General features: G+C 46.5%; 1 protein-coding gene across 11 annotated transcripts in view; it reads right to left on the bottom strand.

Annotated features, from left to right (window-relative positions):
* Positions 1 to 22501, bottom strand: part of RUFY3 (RUN and FYVE domain containing 3) — a 36647-nt gene that overhangs the window by 10893 nt on the left and 3253 nt on the right. For 4 of the 11 annotated variants that reach the window (XR_003531754.1, XM_027668166.1, XM_027668172.1 and 1 more), the window contains exons 1-9: positions 19509 to 19742; positions 6644 to 6697; positions 2985 to 3158; positions 2155 to 2272; positions 1608 to 1709; positions 1112 to 1235; positions 848 to 909; positions 694 to 759; positions 522 to 591 (exon numbers count right to left, since the gene is read on the bottom strand). Coding sequence is in view for 10 of the 11 variants with exons in the window: in XM_027668166.1 (XP_027523967.1) it covers positions 522 to 591; positions 694 to 759; positions 848 to 909; positions 1112 to 1235; positions 1608 to 1709; positions 2155 to 2272; positions 2985 to 3158; positions 6644 to 6697; positions 19509 to 19731 (993 nt within the window). In the remaining variant the exon portion in view is untranslated. Of the gene's footprint in view, positions 1 to 521; positions 592 to 693; positions 760 to 847; positions 910 to 1111; positions 1236 to 1607; positions 1710 to 2154; positions 2273 to 2984; positions 3159 to 6643; positions 6698 to 13800; positions 14491 to 19508; positions 19743 to 19974; positions 20041 to 20816; positions 20953 to 21667; positions 21797 to 22501 lie in introns of those variants that run through there. The other 7 variants (XM_027668169.1, XM_027668170.1, XM_027668174.1 and 4 more) reach the window with 7 other exon arrangements.

Here is a 22501-nt window from a genome sequence, read left to right on the forward strand (position 1 = left end):
ACTGTCACCACTGCAACTCATGTCCTGGTGTCATGAAGTGAGTGGTTTAAGGTCACTTAAAAAAATCACCAGCAAGGGCAATACCATGTCACAGCGTAGGTAATAAACCAAAAGCCACTTATTCTACTCAGGTGAGACCTGTCACCCATTTTGTCAGGGAACTGACCCCAAAGATTTTACACTACATCTGTGCCATTACTAATGAGCTGCAACACCCATTTTAAACCACAGGTTGTACCTATGCCTCATGTACCAGCCATTTGTAATGCTCAGACTAAAATATTTTATCTATAATGACACAGTTTTATTTCTTGCAAATTTACATAAACATATGGTTGTTTTTCCACCTCATGCTCAGTAGCAACAGCCAGTGACACTGCTTGGCAGGTGAGTTATTCCAGTTCCATCCCTAAACTCCCATCATTCAGTACACCAGAAATGTGAATAAACTCCTCCCTCCCTTGTTACTACTGCCTGATTCCCAAAGGCTGAAGCATCAGATGATTTTCCACCACACTTACCTCCTCAGTCAGCTTAGTGTTGGATTTTTCCAAGGCATCCACCTTGGCTTGTAGGTTGTTTACTGTAGCACTGTTGAAGAGAAAAAGCCCTACAGTAATTCCTTCTTTTTTAAAAATCCCATTTTCTCTTTTCTTCTACAAGATAATAAAGAGCCAACAGATCGTGTCTTACCTTAAATGTCTATTGAGTTCTTCCACATAGTTCTTCTGGTCCAAAATAGCAGTTATCTGACCATCTCTGGAAAAAAAGAAACAGGGCAACCTGGAACACCTGAATACAAGTTCCCAAGAGAGGAACAGCAGGACAACTGTGTGTGTGCACCTACCCTTCACTGCCTTTCGTGCTGTTCCCATCTTTCAAATACATGGAGAAATCAATAACTCCAACCTAGAGAAAAAGCAATTTGCATTTTACGTTGAACATTTGGTTTCTGAGACAAAACCACTGTCTCCAGTTGTGTCAGTTTAGAGTTACGACATCATACCTGCTGCACTAGAGCAGTGATCCATTATACCAGTAAGCTGTGCAAAATTAATGAGCTTTCCAATTTAAAGGAGCAGAACAAAACCATTAAGTGAATCCCCAGTACCTGGGAGTCCAGGTCTTCTCCCTTCATGCAGAAGTTGGCATCGATGACGTTCAAGCCCACGAGGAGGCCAGCGATGATGGCACCTTCCTCTTCCATCATCAGCGCGTTGGGCTCGTAAAATTCACTGCAGGGCACGGGCAAGAGAGACAAGTGAGGGGGCTTTTTCAAGTCAGGTGGGAATGAAGTGACAAGGTCAGAAATCAACCCAGGGCCAGGCTTTTACAGTGAGACAATGTTGTATCTCCTCTGTGCAAATATTTCACCCAATCACCTCTTTAGAACCAAAATTTCTGTTAATTCTAAGGTATATTTGAGACAGAGGAGACATAACAGTGTTCTTGCTTAATTCAGAAGCTAAGTGGAAGCTCTGCATTTCACAGATATTACCCCTTCTCAAAAAAAGCACACATATACTTGACCATTTGGTGGCAAAGATAACCAAGATCTTACAAGACAGCAGAAGTGAACCCAACCTGAGAGCAAGCCCAGCACTCACCTGAGAAGATCCTTTCTGTTAATCAAGGCCTTCATGTACTCTGAAAGTTTCTTCTGCATCAGAGCCAGGCGAAGCCAAGCTCTTCCTCTGCCCACAGGTGTCCTGCAAAGGCCAGAAACAAACAGTTCCAGACACCCTGTAAGGCAGAGTCACCATCAGCTCTAACAGCCCCACCCTCCCTCAGCATCTCAGACATCAGCCTCAAAACTATTTAACCTGTCATGACCTTCCTGTTAATTCCCATCCTCTGCAGTCTGATTTCATGAACAGTAAAGGCTGCTCCCATGCCTGACACATCATAACTCCTTCAGTGCTAGCAACATAGGCAACTATTGTCCATAAGTCCCCATGCTCTTAACACAGCAAGAAGATATCCTGTCCTCTCCCTCTGCAGATCCTTGGTTAAGAATGAGCAAGGATCCATTTGTATCACAGCAGGTGGCAGATGTATTCCTGAAGGTTGTGCTTGCCCTTCCTTCCCTTCTTCAGGATCCTTCTCACAATAAAAACCATACTATGTATTCATGCAATAAAGGAGTGTACTTACTTCAGCCCTGGGAGATCCTTAACACTTGCTGTAATCTCTGCAGCCTCAGGAACGAGTTTTTCTACTAGTTCTAGAGGTCCCCAAAAGGACTTATTTTGCCCAAGAAAAGTCTTTTTGGCTAGAAAACAAAGAGACAAAAAATGAAGCTGTTAGGCCCATGCTGACATAACACATTCTCAAACAAGTGAACAAAGAGTAGCCAAAAGCTGCCAGAAAGGTTCCTCTGGGGCCACTGCTGCTGGGCAGGCATTTAGTATCATGGAATCCCAGAGCAGTTTGGGTGGGAAAGGCCCTGAAGGCACCTGGTTCCACTCCCCTCTGCTTTTCATCTTCACCTACTAGCAGGTAAGGACAGCACCTGAAGAACAGTTTGGTACTCGGCAATTTGAGCTGTGACTCTTGTACAGTTAAATACATGCTCTGCTTTAAAAGCAGCTTCAAGCCATGAGCTGCACACAGCCCAAACCCTCACGTTTGACAGAGCTATTGAAAAAAGACCTCTGGGTTGCAGTTCCTCCTCCAGTAAGAGACCATGTCCCTAAAGCGTGAGGAAGTGCAGAGTTTGCTGAGAGCTTGTTTCACCCCTAATCACTGAGTTACACCCGAGACATCTGTACCGCTGTGTCAAACACGGCAAGCACCTGCAGCACCTGAATGTTCCATCTCCCTCCAGGTTCTTTTCCCTTCCTGTGGCCTGCCAGGTCCACTGGGATCACAGCAGTGACCCTGCTTAGCCTCTCCTCATTCTCCTGCAGGTTTTTAAACCAAAGTTGCTGTTTGTCCTCCCAGCCATGACTGACAGCCCTGAGGACTCCTCCCGGGCCAGTTACCTTTGAGGCCATGTTTCAGGCAGTGCTCCATCACCACAAAGAACTGCTGCAGAGGGGCATAGTCCGAGTCCAGTGTCCTGCCCAGGTTCAGTGCCGACTCGATCAACCCCTTGATGCTCAGTTTGGCCATGTTCATCAGGTTCATGCGTTCGTTAGCCATGAGGTAATTGGGGTCTGTTAAAGAAGGAAGAAAAATTCTGCTGAGCAACAAAAGCTATTTTTACTACACTCAACATCCCACCTTTCTCCTTCTGTTCCACACTTTGAGGACATTTTTGGGGCCGTGACACTTTCACACGAGGCACTCTGCAGGCCTTTTGTGGAGAAAAATCAACAGCAACTAGCATTTTATGGCCAAAGCTACAGTGACATAGGAATAGACAATGTATCACACTGAGGGTGCCTCAGTACTTCAAGTAACTACAGAAGCTCCCAATTTTCATTAGGAGAAGTTTGAAGCCCCTGTGCTTTACACTATGACAATGTGTTATGGCTGTCACTTCTTCCAACTCACATCCCCAGCTACAAATTGGTAAGAACCCTCCACTCGTGGTTTGTTCTTCCATCTAAAGATCACCATGGACCTGCTCACACTTAATCCAGCAGTGTATCTCTATCCCACCTGGCATTTCTCCCACAGCGTGGCTGTAACACTTAATCTCTGTTTATAATTCCCACTTATCTCTGTTTTATCAACACCCCTGGTTTTTACTGCTGACAGTAAGGAGCAGACCTTCATGGCTCCTCTGACAGCTCCTTCTAAATCCCAAAACTCACAGGTCTCCCAGAACTATATTCTTCCTCTACCACATTATAAACATCCAGACCTTGACACTTCCTACACACATCCAACTTTTGAGCCCCAGTTCCCTGGCACAAGGCAGTTTCATCCCTGTAAGGCCCACTTATCCAAGGCTGCTGGGAACAGCCACAGACCCTAGAACCAACCTCCACCTTCTCAGGTGAATAAACTACACCTGGCAGCAGAAACCTAAGGGTACAGATCTAAGCATGAGGCACCTTGTCAGCACCCAACAGCCAAAAAGAGAGCCAGGAGCACACCTTACAGGGCCACACCCAAGTGCACATCACTGCGGGCTGGGAAAACTCCACAGCATAGCGAGAGTGCAAGGCGGGGGCAGCTGCACCATCCAAACCCAAGAAAACAGCCCCCTTTGTTCAGTGTTTGCAAAAGCAGCTCAGGACAAGGCCTCTCATCCCCCTTGTTCTCCAGGGTGAAGCAGCACCATATGTCTCCTTCCCTAAACTTGCCTGAAACCACACCAGGAGGTACCACCCCAAGCAGCTGAAGGAGGGCAGGTGTGTGCTGGAGCAGGGAGTGCACAGACAGCACCAAGCCAGCTGGAATTGCCATCAATGGACAGCCACGAGCCCAGCTGTGCTCCAGGCCACATCTGCTGCCATGGACAAATGCCCCCTTGTTCAGAGAAATAGCAAACACGGCCAGTTATTCCTCTGTCTCCTCCCAACCTCCTCCTGCCAAGCAGCAAAGCCATCAAACCCCCTGAGGGTTTTAGTTTGCTATTTGTGTCCTGTCCAAGCACTGACTGTCCTGGCTCACACCTTACAAAAAGGCTGAGATTGGGCATTCACAACTTATTTCCATCATTTAGAGAGCTTCCAAGTATTCATGTAGGAATGCAATGCTCACAGCAGCACTGCACTGTGCAAAGACTGAATTTAGTGAGCGAGCTACTATTTGAAGCTGATGGATCTGGCACACTGAGCAGACAACCTGTTCTGGATTTGCAGTCCTTTTTATGACCTGCAGTCTAGCTGACAGTCACCATCACTGGGAATTGAGACTCAGGAAAAAAGGCAGGCATAACAGTGCAAAATCAGCCCTCCTCCTCCTTATCCTCTCTAACCGTGGTTCCTCACTGGCCAAGGTCATTGATCTGATGGGCAGCAAGTCAGGCATCCACACTGACTCCACCTAGGAGCAAATCAATCTCTAATGCAGAATTAAAGGAGCTGTGCACAACAGTCACATGGAAAACACCCCTTTGGCTGCCATTATTAACTCATTTGCATTGAAAAATATTTGTCATATCACGCTAATCAATGGTTTCTGCTTCATTAGTCTGCTGTGAGCAACTGTGTTCTGCATATGCAGCTTATCCAAGATTCTCACCTTGCAAACCAATTAACTTATAAGTAGGAAAACCCAGGTGTAGAGGGTTTTCATACACATTCCATGTCATAAACCTCAAAAAGTAAAAGCTCAGCCTTTGAACTTTGCCTTTCCACAGGGTTTGGGTTTCAAATGAAGGAATTAAACTCTCAGGATACTTCGCTACTTAAATATTGCAGCTCCTACAGAACGGACATGTTTTCTACACAGCTGCTTCCTGAAGATGTCTTCAAAAGCACCAAAAAATCCTGTAATTTGTTTAAAAGGTCCAATCTGTACCCAAGAACCTGAAAGTCAAGGCAAAAGTCAGTGCAATAAAGGACCTCAAAGGGTTAAGCTGTGACTGTGGTCTCATTATTTCTGCTGGTGACAATAGATTTTATCACTCCTCAATGATTTACTCTAAAAAAACAAAGAATAAACTAAAATAAAGCTGTAACTTTGATCAAAGGCAGGGAGTGATGAAACACTGGAGAAGTGAACAAACCTGCTGAAAACAATGCCAATTCATTTGCATTTCAGCAAGGTTCTCCAGGTACTGAATCCATCTTACAGCAAAAACACCAACTGAAAGCAGCCTGACATTTGGCAAGGCTGCTTCGGTATGACAGGGAAACTTATCCCACCTGACAAAATAAACACAAAAATCAGCCCAATATTTTATGAAAAAAAAGCAAGTCTCAAATCTTTCCCTTAAAGCCTGCCTTGGAGATGCCCTTGGCTGGGAAGCAGAATGGGCTGTTGTGCCAGGAGAGAGGAGAACATTGCCAGTGGCTGAGAAGCTGCTGTGCCTGTGAGGCTGCCAGGCAGAGCCCAGGCACAGAACCAGCACAGCAGTTAAAGGCACCATCCATGGAGGGTGACAGCAAGGGATCAGTGCACTCAATGCATCAGAACATCAGCCTTTTGTGCTGCAAACACTTGAACCCCAAGCAGCAGCAGTAGTATTTCACCTAATTAACAATTTGCCTGACTGTTCCCTAAATTGGGGATTCAATTATTTCACATTCACACCATTTTTAGGAATCGATCAAGAAACACCGTAAATAAATTTCCCTTTTAGTACTGCACAAGTTTTAATGAACATTTTGCATTACAAGTTCTAGAGTCACTTTTGTCCACCCTCGAGTAGGTAAATATAAGTACCTGAGGACATCTGAATCCTCAGGGTTATTTCTGAATTATTTTTTTTTAATTCAGCTTCCATATATTGCTGCAATCTTTTAAGCTGTGTTTCTATCAGGCTCAGGAAAACATTGCCTCTGAATGCATTTCGTAGAAGGCAACTAGCCCTTGTTGATTCACTTTTTCTACCTCCCCTTCAAGTACAAATAGTAAAACAACCAACTTTGAAACATTTATTTTAAGCAACACAGAGAAAAGGCCAGAAAGGCACAGCTATTGGCACTGGAAAGGAAAAGTGCATTTTGCACTCAGGCTCAGAGTGAGGGGGCAGAAGGCAATGATGGGCACAGACAAGAGGGGTGAGATGTGTGGAACGCACCTTCGGAATCATCGCGCAATTGCTCCACCACATCTGTCAAATCCTCCCAAGAGTCTTTGCAAACAGCAAAAGGAAAGGAAAAGAAAGAAAAATGTCATGCAAGCCGTGATCTAAAGGAAAGATTCAAAATCAAGGTACAAGCAAAAGGGTAACTGAAAGGGAGATTTGCATCATACAAGGCTTAATTCAGAGTGGCAAGAGATCTGCAAGTCAAAAGGGTTTATTAGTCTGCACAAAGCAACAGAGCAAAGCATTTTCCTCCCAGATCAGGGTAGGCTTCAGTAAAGCTGCAGAAGCTTTGTTTCTGCATTAACACAAGCAACGTTTTTGTAAAGCACATCCTAAAAGGAAAAGCAACAAAAGCATTATTTTATTTTTAAGATAAAAGCACTGAACTTGAGATATTTAAGCAATGTCAGCATTTGCTTCCATTTCCTCATACCCAGCCCCAAGAGGGAAACAGGTACACGTGGGAAGCAGGCACAGGCACGTTCAGGGAAAGGACACACTGAGGGTGTTTTAAGGAAGGTTGAACAGAGCTTTAACTCTGTTATGATCATCACCCCAAGTGACAAATCCCTCAGAGGGGACCCAGCTGAGCCTGATGTGGGTGACAGGCTTTCTGTTGTCACCGTGATGATGATTCCCCAAGTTTTCCATCAGGGAAGCACCTCTCTCCTTGGCAGAAGGAGGGAGGTATCCTGGGAGAGGAGCAGGTAGGACAAGGAAAACTAGTTTCAGCACACCCACAAAGTCCCTGGTTTCCAACCCAGAAAGCCAAGCCGGACAAAGCCCCGGAGGGTCTGACCCCTGAGCATTTTCCACTCCCCACTTACACACCTGCTCTCCCCAGCACTAATCCGTGATCCAAGAAAGGTCCAAAGCAAAGGAAAGGCTCTATCCCGCTTCCCAAGCCACCTGTGCCAAAGTCCTGGGCAAAGTACACCCAGTGTTGGGCCCTCCTCCCTCCCACACAGCTACCGTCAGCCTCCTGCCACAGGAGCAGCAAACAGCTCATCCACAGGCACTGCAGCTAAAAAACCAGCAGCAGCCAAATCCCAGGACAGCTAACAAAGAACTGGGCCCAAAAAGCTCCCTATGCTCCAACGCCACTGCCCAACAGTCCTCTCATCCTTGGAGACTGCTGTATTCACAGGGTTCAATTTTAACCATCCCTTTTCCTCACAAACCAGGGACCTTAACATTCCCCTATGGCTAAGCACTGCTACAAGAGCAACACGGAGTTTCACGACAGGAATCCCCTGTTGTTGTAAGAACAAATCCCTGGTGATGCTCTTCCTGCCACCAGTTTCCCCCCCATGTCCTACATTTATGGCTTTTGGTCTTTCATGACAGGTGTTCCAGGTTCCTGAGGAGCCACTGAACCTCTCAGTGGTGGACTGACCTGTCTCCAATGCTTTCCAGGACCCCACTGCACAAATGGGACTCTGTGACTCGGATCCAGATGCTGGTCATCCCAGAATCCCTACCCGCACACAGTGAGTGAAGCTAGACACCATCACTGAAAGGTCTTCTCTAATATCAAGACTTTGAGGTTTTTTCTTAATCTAAAGAATAAACAGTGAAGAACAGGTAACCAAAACCAGATTTACCAGTAGCTGGGTAGAGGAACAGAGAAAACTGCCAGGCTCCACTCCATCTCTCATGTGACCCCTCTCATATAGGTTTTATTTTAACCCTTAACAAGTGATCTTTATAAAGGTTCCCAGGCAGGTGTCCAGGGGAGACACAGATATTTTCTTCTCTTCTATCCTTACCAACAATAATCCTATCTTCCTTCTAGCAAAAACTGCATGAATTTAACCTGGTACTACAGGATTTGCATCAGTTTAGAGGTAAAAGCACACATTTAATTAGCACTTTCATTTTTATTCATTTTTTCATGCACCCAGCTGAACTTTGCATACAGTTAATTTCTTCTCTTACATTGTACAGTTTTTCCCACTTGTCTGGAAATTCCACCAACAGTGGGGGGAAAACCCTTCACGCAAACAGATAAAAAAAAAATCACAAAGGCCTGAAACTTACTTGTTTCATAGCCCTTGTGGTACCTAAGACAAATTCAATATTTTGGATTATGATGGAAAACATCCAAGTCTGTACCAAGTTTAGAAAACAGGATGACCAAGACTTTTAAGTCTTCATAAAACGATTAACTCATTCCAACCAGATTCCCAGGAAGATTAGTATTATGGAACTGGACATAAGTCCTTAAAAAGGAACTGAAGTACTTATTATCACTAATATATTAATCAGGAAAATCCCATCCATTATTTGGACAAAGGGTTTTGCATTCCCTCCCTTCGCTGACACAGGGGCAGCGTCTCCACTGGTTTGGCCCAAGGGGCAGGGATACACTTTCCCATGCCAATAAAAGCTTTTACAAGTAACCCCTGTGAGAACAGACCAGCATCAAAATTATTTCAACACTGATATTAAACAGAGTGCTGAATTTTTGCACTTTTTTTAAAGGTTGAAGATATTAGTATAAAACAGTTCAGAGTTAAAACCTTCCTGAACCAATGAATATTATCAGCCTCAAACACAGTGTGTTGATATGACAATCGAGATCTTCCACAGACAGATGAAATGGAATCATAGAATCAGAATGCTTTAGGCTGGAAGGGACTTTAAAGCCAATCTCATTGTACCTTCCACTAGCCCAGGTTGCTCCAAGCCCCGTCCAACCTGGCCTTGGACACTCCCAGGGATGGGGCAGCCACAGCTTCTCTGGGCAACCTGTGCCAGGGCCTCACCACCCTCACAGGGAAGCACTTCTTCCTTCAGGAAGAATAGGCCAGGAGTTTTTAAATAGGTCAGGATCTTTCAAAAGTATTTTTAAGTACAAAAGTTTTTAACACATTCCTAAGGAGAAGCTGAGCAGTCAGTAAAATAACCTAAAAAAACCCCCAAAGCATCAGGTTTGGGAAGTGAAACCTGAGCTTGATACAGAAATTACTGAGCAAGGGTGCCATGTTAGCTCTGCTGAGAAAGGTTTGACAGCAGCTGCTCCAGCACATTCCCTGAATTGTAGGGACAGATACTGCTCTATCATGAAACAAACCTCTAGTTACACTGCTATATTTAAATTGCATTATCTGGTATTTGTTGCCTTAGGAATATATTTAATAGCCAATAAAGAGATTGAGGAAAAAAATTAAGTAGATGCTGTTAATATTATTGGAGATACTTAAATGAATTCTTTCAGATCAGGTTTGCAAAGGAGGTGGATCATCAAGTGTTGACAAAGGAAAAGGATCAGCACAGGGTTTCAGCATCACATTCAAACACCCTGCAATCCAAAAACCAGGGAAGCCACCGGGCAGCCTGCAACATGGAATACCAGGAACACTCTATTCAGGGTAAAGTAACTTAATTCTTTTTAAAGACCCACTGTATAAAAATCCCATCTCAAAATATGCATGTATATGGAGAACCTTGCATATAGAAGAAAATAGCAGTTGATCTGCAACAACCCAAGAGAAAACTTAAAGGAAGAAATCAAGAAGTACAGAAGACTTGGAAATTCCAAGTCCACTCTCCATAACACGTATGGGACAAGTAAATACCAAACATACATCACAGGCATTAATGGTGTAATCCCACCCTGAATTTTATTCCTGTCTCCACATGATTTCCATCAAATAATTACCCAATTTTTCTGTGTTGCAACTGTGTGGAGTGATATGGACTGTTTCTCCACAACCAGCCTCTTTCCAGAGAGAAACACATGACAAAGTGCTATGGGAAATTTCTCATCCTATTTTGGCCCCTGATAGTTTGCACAAAGAAAACCAAAACCCAAACCCTTGAGGTTTCCCCCCCCATCTTTCACTTCCCAGCTCAGCTGACACTCAAGAGGTTTCTCTGCCATCTTTTGACTATCTCTTAGGGATACAAATCTGTCCCAGATTTCCCAGATCTGACTTCATTTAGACTGAATCAGCTCAAAAGAGCAAAGAAAACAACTCTCAAATGTAATTTCTGAATTGATGTCTGGGTTACATGACCTAAGTGCTATTCCAGAGATTTATGACCATGAACACACTGTAATTCATTTAACTTGCATTTACTGTTCAGATTTGTTTTATAAGGGGAAAGGCCCAATCCATGGAGCAATTTCACCTCTCCCAACACTTTACTGTTCCTATTCCACACTACTAGAGAAACCCTAAACCAAAGTAACAGCTGCCAGTTTGCAAAACAAAAAAAATAATGAATAAGGTCGTGCTGCTTCCCTAAATCCTTTTGAACTGTGCAAAGAAACATGGAAAAACGTCTGGAGAAAAAAAGTGGAATCTGAATGATGATTCAATAGCCAGTGCAAGAGATTAATGGGCATGAGGTGTTGAGAAGAGCATTTGCTTTTCCTGAAGCAACTCCTGCTTGGGGCATTTTACACAACCATGTGTGTTTAACTGAAACTTTTAGATTAGTGGTCAAAAAAGAAAAAAATCTGACCTTACCTCTACCTTATAAAAGAGTTAATTTCATCTTTGCATATTATAAACACATCATTCCAATTCTCCATTTTAGTGCAAAGAGAGGATTAATAAAAGAGGGATACTGTAAACCTTGACAGTTCCAAATAAATTCAGATCATCCAGTTAGCACATGTATTCCTTACAGTCTCAATTACAAGGTGATCCTATGAGGATAATTTCCACAGCTCTAATGCAAAGCTCCTCATGATTATTCCACTTAGAAGTTTAACATGCAGTTAAACCATGCAAGGTTATTTTGTGTAACTTCTCCTCAAGTTGAGAGCAATGTTCAATGCCATCCATACACACACACACACACTCTTCAACATCCAATAGAAATATGATCCAGGTGTTTTTCACCTCCATCCCTAAAAATGCTTTAAAGGCCATCACATACATTCCAAATAAACACAGTTAACAGCCACCAGTGCTGCATTTCCTTTTGAGGTGCCTGCAGAGCACAGGAGAGTTCTGATTATCTTATTAGGAATCATCTTTTTTTTTTTTTTAAACAAATTCTTGTCCTAAGCCCAGCAGATCTGCAGCAAACACCAAAATCAGCTTATTTTCATGCTCACCCAGAGTTGTTCCTAAGAGTTGAAAGAACAAATGAATTGCTTTTATTGCTAAATTGAGCATCCATATTACAGAGTATATGGAATATATAAAGTTGTAAGTGACTCAGTAACTGCACTGATGATTTACCCTTCTGCTACAGGCTGCTTTTAAATGGATCACGAGTTTTGCTCAGAGTTACTCTCCAGCTCCAGCTGGGTGGCAGGAAGGGAATTGCTCTGAAGGCAGGATGGCTGGTGAGGGCTGGGGGCATAGCAGATCAGAGTGAAGAGAGGCCAGGGACAAGAGCTGATGGAGAGCAACAGGAGGCTTCAAATCCTTATTTCAACAAGCTGTTGGATCTCCTACTTACTGTAGTATATATTTTACATGTCTTTATTTGTAAGGAAAAAAAAAAACCTGCCACCCTTTGTTATGCCTTGGGCAGAAGTCTACAGCTTTTTTTTCCTTCTTTGTAATGTCTGCTTTTTCATATCATGCCTGCTTTTCATATTATGGGGACATGACAAGAGACACAAGCCCAGGATCCTGCCCCTGGCCCCGTGCTCACCCCGAGGACACAGCAGCAGTGCTGATGCAGTAGCACCAGATCCAGTGCCTGGGATACAGCTGTGTCAGCTCTTCTATTGTCAACACTTTTCCTGACCTTCTATCTCTGTTCAAAATATGACTTGGGTCCAAAAACACCTCCCCAAACAACCAGTCTTTCGTGCCTCTCAGCAAACAACCTTAATTTATGCATAAACATCTCCATGGAGGTCTTTACAGTACAGCTCCCTTCCTTGAATTCTTTTTTTACGCTTTAATTAAATAATACGGCAGTGAAATGAGCAAATATTGTTTTCCAGCCCTGTTTGCTACTCTGAGTGACTAGTTACATTTTTAAAAACACCTGAGTAAGACCAAGCAAGGTCTGAATGTCACACTCAGGTACACGGGAATTGGAAGAGAGCTGAATTCCAGCTCTCCCTGTACTCACCTCCCTGAGCCCCTGGGATATGCTTCAGAGGGAGCCTTAAGTCTCTGCTTTTGAAACCTGTCTGCTATCCCACTGTGTGACTAAGTACTTGGCAAGCCAAATTCAAACCCAAGGGCTGCTGCCACTGAAAGCAGCTGTCAAATGGAAATTAAACTGTCCCTTGGGAATTTAATTTAAATCCCCACCACCATTTCAGTTGTCTCATCCAGCAAGACGACATAAGACTTTGCTGACTTGATAAGCCAGCAGCAAACGGGTCAAGCAGGGCTGTTTGGTGGAGTGGCTTTTCAGGAGCTACTGGAAAAGGGTCACGCATGAAAAGCTGGAGCCTCCTTCCTTTAAGACCAAAAGGTGCATCCAGCAAGGGCACTGGGAACAGTGCTGGTGGCTACTGGGCAAAATTCCTGCAGAAATTCATCACCTCTCCTTCTTGCCCACTTGATTGGCAGAGCACTGTGTGGATGTCCTCTCGTGTTTTCAGTTCTTTGAGAGGTTTCAATCCTCGTCCTGGCATTAAACTGTTTTTACCACCAACCCTGATCACCAGGAGAAAGCAAGATGTGCTTCACCTCCCCACTTCAGCCTTCCCAGCCATTCCGAAGAGCAGCACGCTCGCCAGGGGCCAGCTGGGGGACTTGTGATGGCATTGTCACCTGACAAGGGGCACCGCCGCGTAATCGCTTGGAGCTTTCCAAAAACTCCCCCCGACCGTCGCTGGGGTGCTGCCAGCGTGCTCCCTTTGTACGAGCTGGCAGCTCACTAAAAGAGCTATCGGCCCCGTTCTGAGCGCAAAATCACCATCAAATGTTCTCACTGAGCACACAGCGCGGTTTTCCTCCTTCCTGCGATACACAAACCTGATACGTCTAAAAAGATAAGGATTAAGCACAAATCTCTCAAAGGGTTGGGTTTCAAAAGACCCGACAACTGCTAAGGACCATCTGAAGCAGTAATTTGGCTTTCTAACATGGCAAAGGATGTCCGGGCTCTGCAGGCAGGACAAGAGCATCTCTTCCCGGAGACATCCCCTCCCAACTCGTGCCGCGGCTGGAACAATGCGGCGGCCGCAGAGATCCCGGGCAGGAACCGGACCGTACCTTCGTGGGTAGGCTCTGGGTCGGGTGTCAGCGAGATGTCATCCAGCTCCCGCAAGCAGAGCCATTCTCCATCCATCGACACTCGGAATTTGCAAAGATAGATGGTCTCCATGGCAGCCTGAGTGATCTTGTCTGTGGTGGGGGTTGGCATGTCGCTTTGAGGCGTCAGAGCAGACATGATGACTCAGCTGGTACAACAACAACGGGGGAAAAATAAGAACTAAAAATAAAAGCTTTCTGAAGAAGGAAATCAGAAATACCTTGCGATTAAAGGACAGATTGCTCAGGATCACAGAGGCTGCTCTGGCCTTTTCATGGATCGAGCAAGGTAAAAACGCTGCTCCTTCCCGCTCTGCTCTGCCTCCCTCCTTTCCACCGACTGCCGTCTCCAGCTATGCTAGAGGCTATCGATCCTCAGCATCCACAGAAAACCTGGCTCCGGCATCAAAGGCAGGAGGGGAAAACAGGTCCAAAATACGAAAAGAAGAGGAAAAAGGCAGCCGAAGCAAAAAGAATGGGTTCCTCTGGTGATGACCCCAGCAAAAACAAAGGACGAACGGGAGGCAGATCTCCAGGTTTGCCGAAATCCAAGTGCTGGTGCCCGTCACCCTGCGAAGCCCGGCAGTGCTGCCGGGATTGGCTGTGCGCAGTGAGCAGGGTGGTGACCAAAATGGCTGACTAATGAACTGAGCTGGGAATCCAGGCTCATGTGATCGCCCGCAATTCCCAGGATGCTGCCGAGACGCCGCGGATGCAGGGACGGCGATGGGGCGCTCATCACACGGCACCCCCTCTGCGGGCTGTGCTCGGCGAGCCGGCAGCGAGCAGAACGCCCCCCGGGACGACAGAGGGGCAGCGCCAGCGGTACAAAGGCACATCTGTATTCCTTACACATCCCGGGATGCCACTACAGGAATTCAATCGGCACCTTTGTTTTCACGGAAGGTGCGCGAGTCGCAGTTTGGGCTTTATTCGCTGTGCCACCTGCTCAAAGGGCACCTTAGAAGAGCTGAGATTCCCCCACGTGCAAAAAAGTGTTAGGATGCATTTATCATCTCGGGGAAACAATGAGGAAAATCATCTGGCTCTAAGCAGTTCAGTGACTGAGAAGGAAGCTCTTTCAGCAGGGCACATGCATATGGAAGAACAATGAGGGAGAACACTACAAACACAGCTGTGTGACCCAATCTTACACTTTAAAAACCTCACCTGAGAATTGGTGCTGCTCAGGTGAGGCTGATGAAGCAATATTACCTCTCAGGAGACAAAAAAACATGCTTTCAACTTCTCGAGAACAATATGACAGCACTGCATTCCCTGGTCCCATCCCGGCTGTCTGAACCTCCTCTGTATCCCCATCCCACAGTGCCCTGATTTCAGAGGACAAGCACTCCCAGGTCACCAGACAGGCTTCTCATTCCTACACTGAGGTCACTATTGCTTCACCACCCACTTCAATTACCATATCAGGCCTCAATACATTCCCTTATCTGACTTCATTCCTGGGTGGCTCCAGTATATCTGAGGAGAGCAGATCCACAGCATCCACCTGAAATGGATGGGCAGTCAGCCTTGGAGCAGGATGTCACCACAACTGTATATTGGTGAGAACACGACTGATATACAGGATGTGCAGCTGTTTCCTAGGGATGTGAAACACCAGAACAGGTCACTGGATGCACAGTTCAGCACAGCAATGTATGCAGCTTTTGGAAAAAGCACCTACTATGTAAAACCCTCATAAGACTGGAAAAAAGGGAGAAGAGCTGCTATTTCTGACAGACAAGAGGAAGCAGTTGCTTTCTGTGAACACTTCCTGCCTGGTGCAGCACATTTTGACTCAGCATCTCTTTCCCCCACTGGGCCAAACCCAAGCAGACACCACACAGCCTGTTTTTACAGCCATGCCAAGGGGAATTATTTCACCACCGAGTTACTATTGTTCCTTCTCCCCAAGAGAACGGAGTTTACGAACTGTGCTGAGTGTCTTAACTCATGTATTTACACACCCTTTCAGTGAGAGCCTCATTCACATTGCACCACTCCCAACTTTAAACCCAGACAAAGTGGCCATGCACCACCAGCTACAGAACAGCTGCTCGCCCTGGCTAACCTTTGGAAAGGGTCTACACAAGCAGCACAGGGGCAAAATAAACCCTTTAGAATCTACAAAGCACAGAAGCTGTTGCTCAAGCTATTATCCAATAGAGCTCATTATCAGACAATTTCTTTGCTTTGAAGCCATAACAAACACAAACAGCATTGGGTGTAACCCTGCAGCTCCCATTTCACAATCCCTGTCTTCAGCTGAACTCAGCTGGTAAGTGACCCCCACACCAGGATCACAGGGCAGGTCTGCTAAAAAAAAAAAAATAGTATCAGTAACTGTTCAACTTTCACTGGTTTGCTTTTAACATGAAGAAATAACGGAAGCCTGTCTGTCCCTTCCAGCTCAGTTCTATTTTCAGGCTCCTTTAGGCAATGATCCTGCTGCAAATACTCCATAGGGATATTTAAAGTACTTGGAAAATGTTTTTCAACTTTGATTATAAAACAAACACACACACACACACACAAAAAACACTAAGAGGAACTGACTTATTGACTTGTGACCTTTTTATGGTCACCTGAAACCCACAACAGAAACCTTCCCCTATCCCCATCCTGTGTCTCAAAATTATAGACCAACAGAACCTTTAAGAAACAGAATAAAGGTATCATATTTGTGTTTTCATAAAGCCTTTCATAGAACTACCAGGCAACTCAAGCGTGCCTGATAAGGCTCCATCAGGGTTCAAGGATGGCCAATGGACAGAAATAATGCAGGGATAAATGCAGAGGAGAAGTTTTTCAGGATGAATCACTTTCTCCATCTCGAACCAGTCAGACAGCATGGACTGGTCCTACAACCCCTCCTGTGAGCCACACTTTGGCACAAGCCCTTAGAGGCTTTGGCCAGATTGCAAAACAAGGCAGGTTTTTGCCAAAATGTTTATAAAATTAAAGAATTACCAACTGACTGCCTTGGAATTTTAAGACTAACCACCTGAAAGCAAAGCATTTTGTCAGCCACCAGTATTGGAGCTCTCAACTGTACTGGCAAGTATTCACAAGTTGAATAAATTAGAATAATCTACGCAAAGAAACCCAAACAAATTCCCAAACCACCTTTTGGACTCCAGGGAGCATCTCCGAGTGTACTTTTACTACCAGAGCCTGCAAGCAAGCTGAGTTTCCATCATTAAGAGAAAGCTTTCCCTCCCTCAGTGTGTAGAGATCATAAAGCAAAAAGCACAAAGCCACCTCTGACATGGAATGTAATCTAATAAGATAAAATTAGCAACACAGCATCTGCACAGCAAAGCCTGTTTCTGACTCCTCTGCCACACAGATATGCACATTACCTCAAATACCAGCTACTTGGAACCCTGCAGCCTCAAACAGGAGTGGGCAAAACAAAGTTTAACAACCAAAAAAACAGTGACACAATTGCTTAATTAATTACTAAGTCGCAAAGTGGGTTCCATTTACCTACTGTGAAATACAGAGATCCTATTAAAGGATTCAAGTAACTCCCATAACTGAGGGTACAACTGAAAAATGGGAAGAAAAGGTCTACTTGAAGTATCATGGTATTGTGTAGGCTTTCAGTGGGAGCAAGGAATGGTTCTGACTTTGTTTTAGGTCTGGGGTTTTTTTTTAGACAGCCTAATCAATTTGCTTTTACTGTATTTAAGAAGTATTTTAAGGTTTTACTGCAGCTCAGCACGTTTAAGTAAATCTTCTTGCTCCTTCTGTCTGTCTGAAACAAACAAGCAGGTGCTGCTGGCCTGAAAAGCTTTTGCTCTCTCCTTCCCTAAGCAGCTGTGGCCTTCACCTGATGATTGGAATCAGGTGAGAATCAGAGAGAACAGTTTAATGATTGTGTTTTAACAGGAAAAAAATACTTGAAATAAACCTCCAAAATACTGTGAAATATTGGCTTTTTGGTGTATTGGCCACTGCCTCACTGTAACACATAAGACTTTGCAGCAGAACCCACTGCTCCTGCTGCTCCTCTGTGAGGAGCAAATCAAAGTTGCTTTAGAGATGGGAGAACTGGGAAAAACCAAAACAAGAAAAGAGATGATGAAAACAAGATTTAAAGACAGAGTTGGCCCCAGGAGAAACAGAGCCCAATACACCAAATAGATGATGATCCCTATTCCCCTCAGACACTGCAATCACAGCTTCACAACCACAGAGTATTCCCAGTTGGAAGGGACCCACATCAGCCAGTCCCTGAGCAGACTGTGACACATGACATTGCACAAGCAGCTGTCACCTCCACGGCTGAAAAGAATAAAGAAACTTCAATATGCATTTTATAAAGGTTTTTTCCACAAAGCTTGCACCAACAGGCACCACAGAGTAAGGCTGACACGGGATAAAGCACTGCTCAAACCACTGAGCCTCTCCACTCCTTGTGGACAAACGCTCAGTGATGCTCTGGTTTCTCCACATCTACACAGCAGCCTTCTTACAACCAAGTTTGACCAGCTCTGAATATTGTTCTTCAAGCCTTCCATCAGAAATAGCTCAAGCCCTTGCATGCACATCACCGGGTTTACAGGGGATAAAGATCTCCTGATTAGGAAAAAATTACAAGGAAAAAAAGAAGGTTTTGACAGGGAGCTGTCAGTTCCAACAACAATTTACCACGGAGGGACTTTGGACATAAGTTGGCACTCACAGACAGTCCTTCACAGAGCTCAGAGCAAAGTCAGGGCATTCCATCTCCTCTTGGCATTACAGGCGTGGACTTCTTACCTCAGTGGTTACAGCTCTGCTGAGTAATGCCTTTCAGTACATCAGCTTCCCAAGGAGAAACAAATACCTACTCCAAAAATACCAGCTCCTGTGTGAGTGAACACTTACCTGGGAAAGGAGGTGGCAAAGCAAAGGCCAAAAGCTCAGTCACACACACTCTGGCCCCAGCCCAGAGGATGAAGCCGCTGGCTATTTTCAGAAAGGATGAAAAAGGGAAGATGGAAGATCTCTTCTACATGAACTCATGAGTGCAGTTTTTATTTTATTTTAAAGCACACCCAACTACTTCACAGTGCTCCAGCTTACCCAAATACACCACAAGAATATCACAAAGAATCTTACAAAGCAGAAAACTATTTGCCACCCCACACAGAGATGCACTTCAACCTGCTCATGTCTCCAGCGTGCTGTGCCTTTGCCTCGGATTTGTTCTCCCTGCCAGCACCAGGAGGAAGCCCGAGCGGGGGTTCCCCAGCCCCTAACTCCATCCCGAGTCCAGGACAGCCTGTTTGATTTCAGAGGCCGGCACCAGTTCTCCCCAAAGGGCGCAGGAAGGACTCTCAGGAGGGCTGGTTTTGCTGACCTGCTGGGCCAGCGCGGCTCACACACACACACAAATCGCCTCCTTCCGAGCTCTCACTGTCCCTTCTTCAGCCAGTCCACACCCGCTGCCCTTCCCTGCCGCCGGGGAGCAGCCAGGCCCCCCCAAACCCTGCGGCTCCCTGCGGGGCACGGGCACCTTTCGGGCGGACACTTCCACTGCCGCGGGAGCCGCGCCCTCCCCCGCCCGTAGCGCTCCGGGCAGGAGCATCCCCGGGAGCAGCGCTCAGGGACCCCCCGCCCGCCGCCGGCCGCGCCCCGCGGGAGCCCCCGGCGCGGGGGAGCCCCGCCGTACTCACGGGCTCCGTCCGGCCCCGGGTAGCTCAGCACCAGCACGGGCAGCGCGGCCCCGCCGCGGGGTGCCGGGGGTCTCCAGAGCGCGGGCGGCGCGGCCGCGGCGCCGCCTCCATGGCCGGGGTACAGCAGGAAGAACGGCGGCGAGGAAGGGCGCGCCTCCTCCTCCTCCTCCTCCTCCGCTGCTGCCGCCGCCGCCGCCTCCCCGGGCTCGGCCCGCCGCTCCATGCCCGCGGGCAGCTCCGCTCCGGCCCCGTCCCGGCAACTTTCGGCCGGCGGCGGCAGCGCTGCCCGCTCCGCCTCCGCCATCGCCGCCCGCTCCCGCCCCGCCCCGGCCGGGAAGCCGCGCCGCGGCCGCCCCATCCTCCGCCCCCCCGGGGCCGGGGATGTGCTCCGGGAGCGGCTCTGCCCGGCGCGGGGGGAGTGCGGGGTGACACAGACACCGACAGCCAGATCCCGAGGGGCTCTTACCCGAGAAGCGAAGCCATTGCACCGTGTGCTGCCTCCCCCCGGCATGGACAGCGGCGTTCTCTGATCCTGGGACAAAAGGCGACAATACAAAGTCCAAGTGTGTTGCTTAACATTAAAACTGTCAAATAGATTGTCTTTCAGAAGACAGGGATAAACACAGGGCACTTCATGTGGAGGCTAGTGTTGTCAGCAAGCAGGCAGCACATAAATCTGCCAGTTTTGAAGAAGACCTTCGGTGCACTCAGGTTAAGCTGAAACACGCGGCTGCTTTCTTTTCCAATCTCACAATAAAACTGCAAAAGCAAAGCTGTAAAGGCAACTGATTTCTGGAGGCTGATTTCCCAGCGCTGCCCCAAGTCATGCAACATGCTGCAACTAATTCAACAGATGCTTTAATCTGTTTTACCAATCTCACAGCTGAAGGTGTGAATTTCTACTTGCTAATGAGAGTAAAACAATGTCCATCCAGACTGTGTCTGATGGGGTATTATGGAACACAACTAGGAAAGCATTAACAAAACTTAAGGCAGCAGCAGGTATATTTCCATATGAGATAGTCAATATATTTTCCTCACCCTGTATAAATAGAAATTCCAGGCTGTGATACAGAAAGCATTGTCCCCCCTCTGCCATTGTGCTCTGCACAAACACAAAAGAGCAGCTCATACCCTAGAGCTTCCTGCACTCTGCCTATGTCCCTTTAAATATGAATCACTTCCATGGAAGTGCAGGCAGGACTAACTATCCCTTGGATCACCCTGCTCCAGGTGAGCGGGTGCAGAGGACCTGGGGCAGGTACCTCCATGGCTGTGGGGGCGACTGAGGTGAGGCAGAGCTGTTACCTGAGGTGAGTCCCAACCAGCATTAGGGGCTGCTGAGGCCAACAGTCCTCTCCAAGCAGCACCCTGGCCAGGACAAGTGCCATCCCACAGCTGAAGCTTGTCCTTGGCAGTGTCAGCACCTTCTCCAGAAACTGTGCTGGAAAAGGAAAAAAGCAGCATTAACTTGGCTCCACTTCTTGCTTATTTTCCTCATCGTGATCTATGATCCTTCCCTGATTTTACATGTGTGCATTTTTACTGGGATTTTCAAACCTGTTTGCCACCAAGGATTTCCCTTTGGCACAAGTATTTCTTAGAACAGCAGGAGCGTCCCCCCTCCCATGGGGTTAATAATCCTGGCCTTCTCATGATCGCTGATACATAAAACCATACAGGAACGATATTGATGGCTTTGTCCAATCTCTGAACTAACCAAGTGGACATAATGCCCAGTTAATCTTCATTAAAGTGGGAGCCATGCTGTGCCATCGGCCGGCAGCCAGCGCCGGGCAGCTGACACGCCGCGTTCCCTCCGGCCTCCAGCCTTAATCCCAGTATTTCTGGGGAGCGTGTCTGTAATGGCACGCTAATTGGTTATTTCCCTCATTTACTGCTCACATGGAAGTTGCCAGAATTTTGCTTGCCAGCTGCCTGGAGCTCTCCAAGGAAGCAGAGAGCCAGATCCATCAAAGACCCTGAGTGAGCCCTTCGTTTTTGTACCAAGTGTGAAACATGCACAAGCAGGTGCTGTAGTAATGAGATCAGGGAGCACCTCTGCTGGATATTTTCCACATCCCGTGTGATGCCTGTTACACAACACCATTCCTCGCCCGAAAAAGCACCTAAGCTGCTTTTTTTTCCCAGCATCTTACCTCTTACTGACCTCTTGGCAAAGCCTCCAGAGCCTAGCTCAGTGTTATCAGTGGCAGCCTTCATCACAGTCCCAGTTCCCAGTGGGAAAAGCTCTAGTTCCCTCCTCAGCAGGGCTGGGACCCTTCTCCCTGGGAAAGAGCAGCCAACACTGTTGACTGCTGCCAGAATAAGGGCAGATGAATGAGCACAGGTGAAGGACATTTATCCCCACAGCTCAAAGGTTACACATCTCACCTCTGGCCATCAGGGTACAGAGAGCACTGCTCTAACCAGAAGATTTGTTCAGTCCACCTGGACATAGAAGGGCTGATCCCATCTGTCCAGCTTAAGCTTACTAACCACCAGCCTTGAAAACTACCAAAATATTCCTGAGACAGCAATAGCATGTTCCTGCCAGGAACAGGTCTGGGGTATAAAGCTTTACATCAGAGCCCTAGAGAAGCACATTTCACTTGCAGAGGATGAGCAGAGCACCTGCATGTTTGAATTACAGCACCTGGCCTGGCACAGGGTCAGGTACACACACTCACATCTTGGCTTCCCCCAAGAACATCACACACACAGGAAAAAAACCCCCCATGATATGCATTAACATTTCTTGGCAATTACTCTCCTTAATTTCATATGGGAAACTAACACCTTTCAGATGGCACTGGCAAATAAGGCATGGGCTCCCCAGACCTGTTCCAGACCAAGTATAGGTGTTGCCTGAGACAATTTTTGTTAAACTTTAGAAAAATTAATCACTTTTTCCTCCTTTACAGCCTGGGCTGGAAATGGCCACTCACAGTCAGCTCCTGGCAAGAATCTGACATGGGGTTAAAATGCATTTA

Source organism: Corapipo altera, unplaced genomic scaffold (assembly GCF_003945725.1).
Source record: "Corapipo altera isolate COAL_440 unplaced genomic scaffold, ASM394572v1 214, whole genome shotgun sequence".
Taxonomy (NCBI): domain Eukaryota; kingdom Metazoa; phylum Chordata; class Aves; order Passeriformes; family Pipridae; genus Corapipo; species Corapipo altera.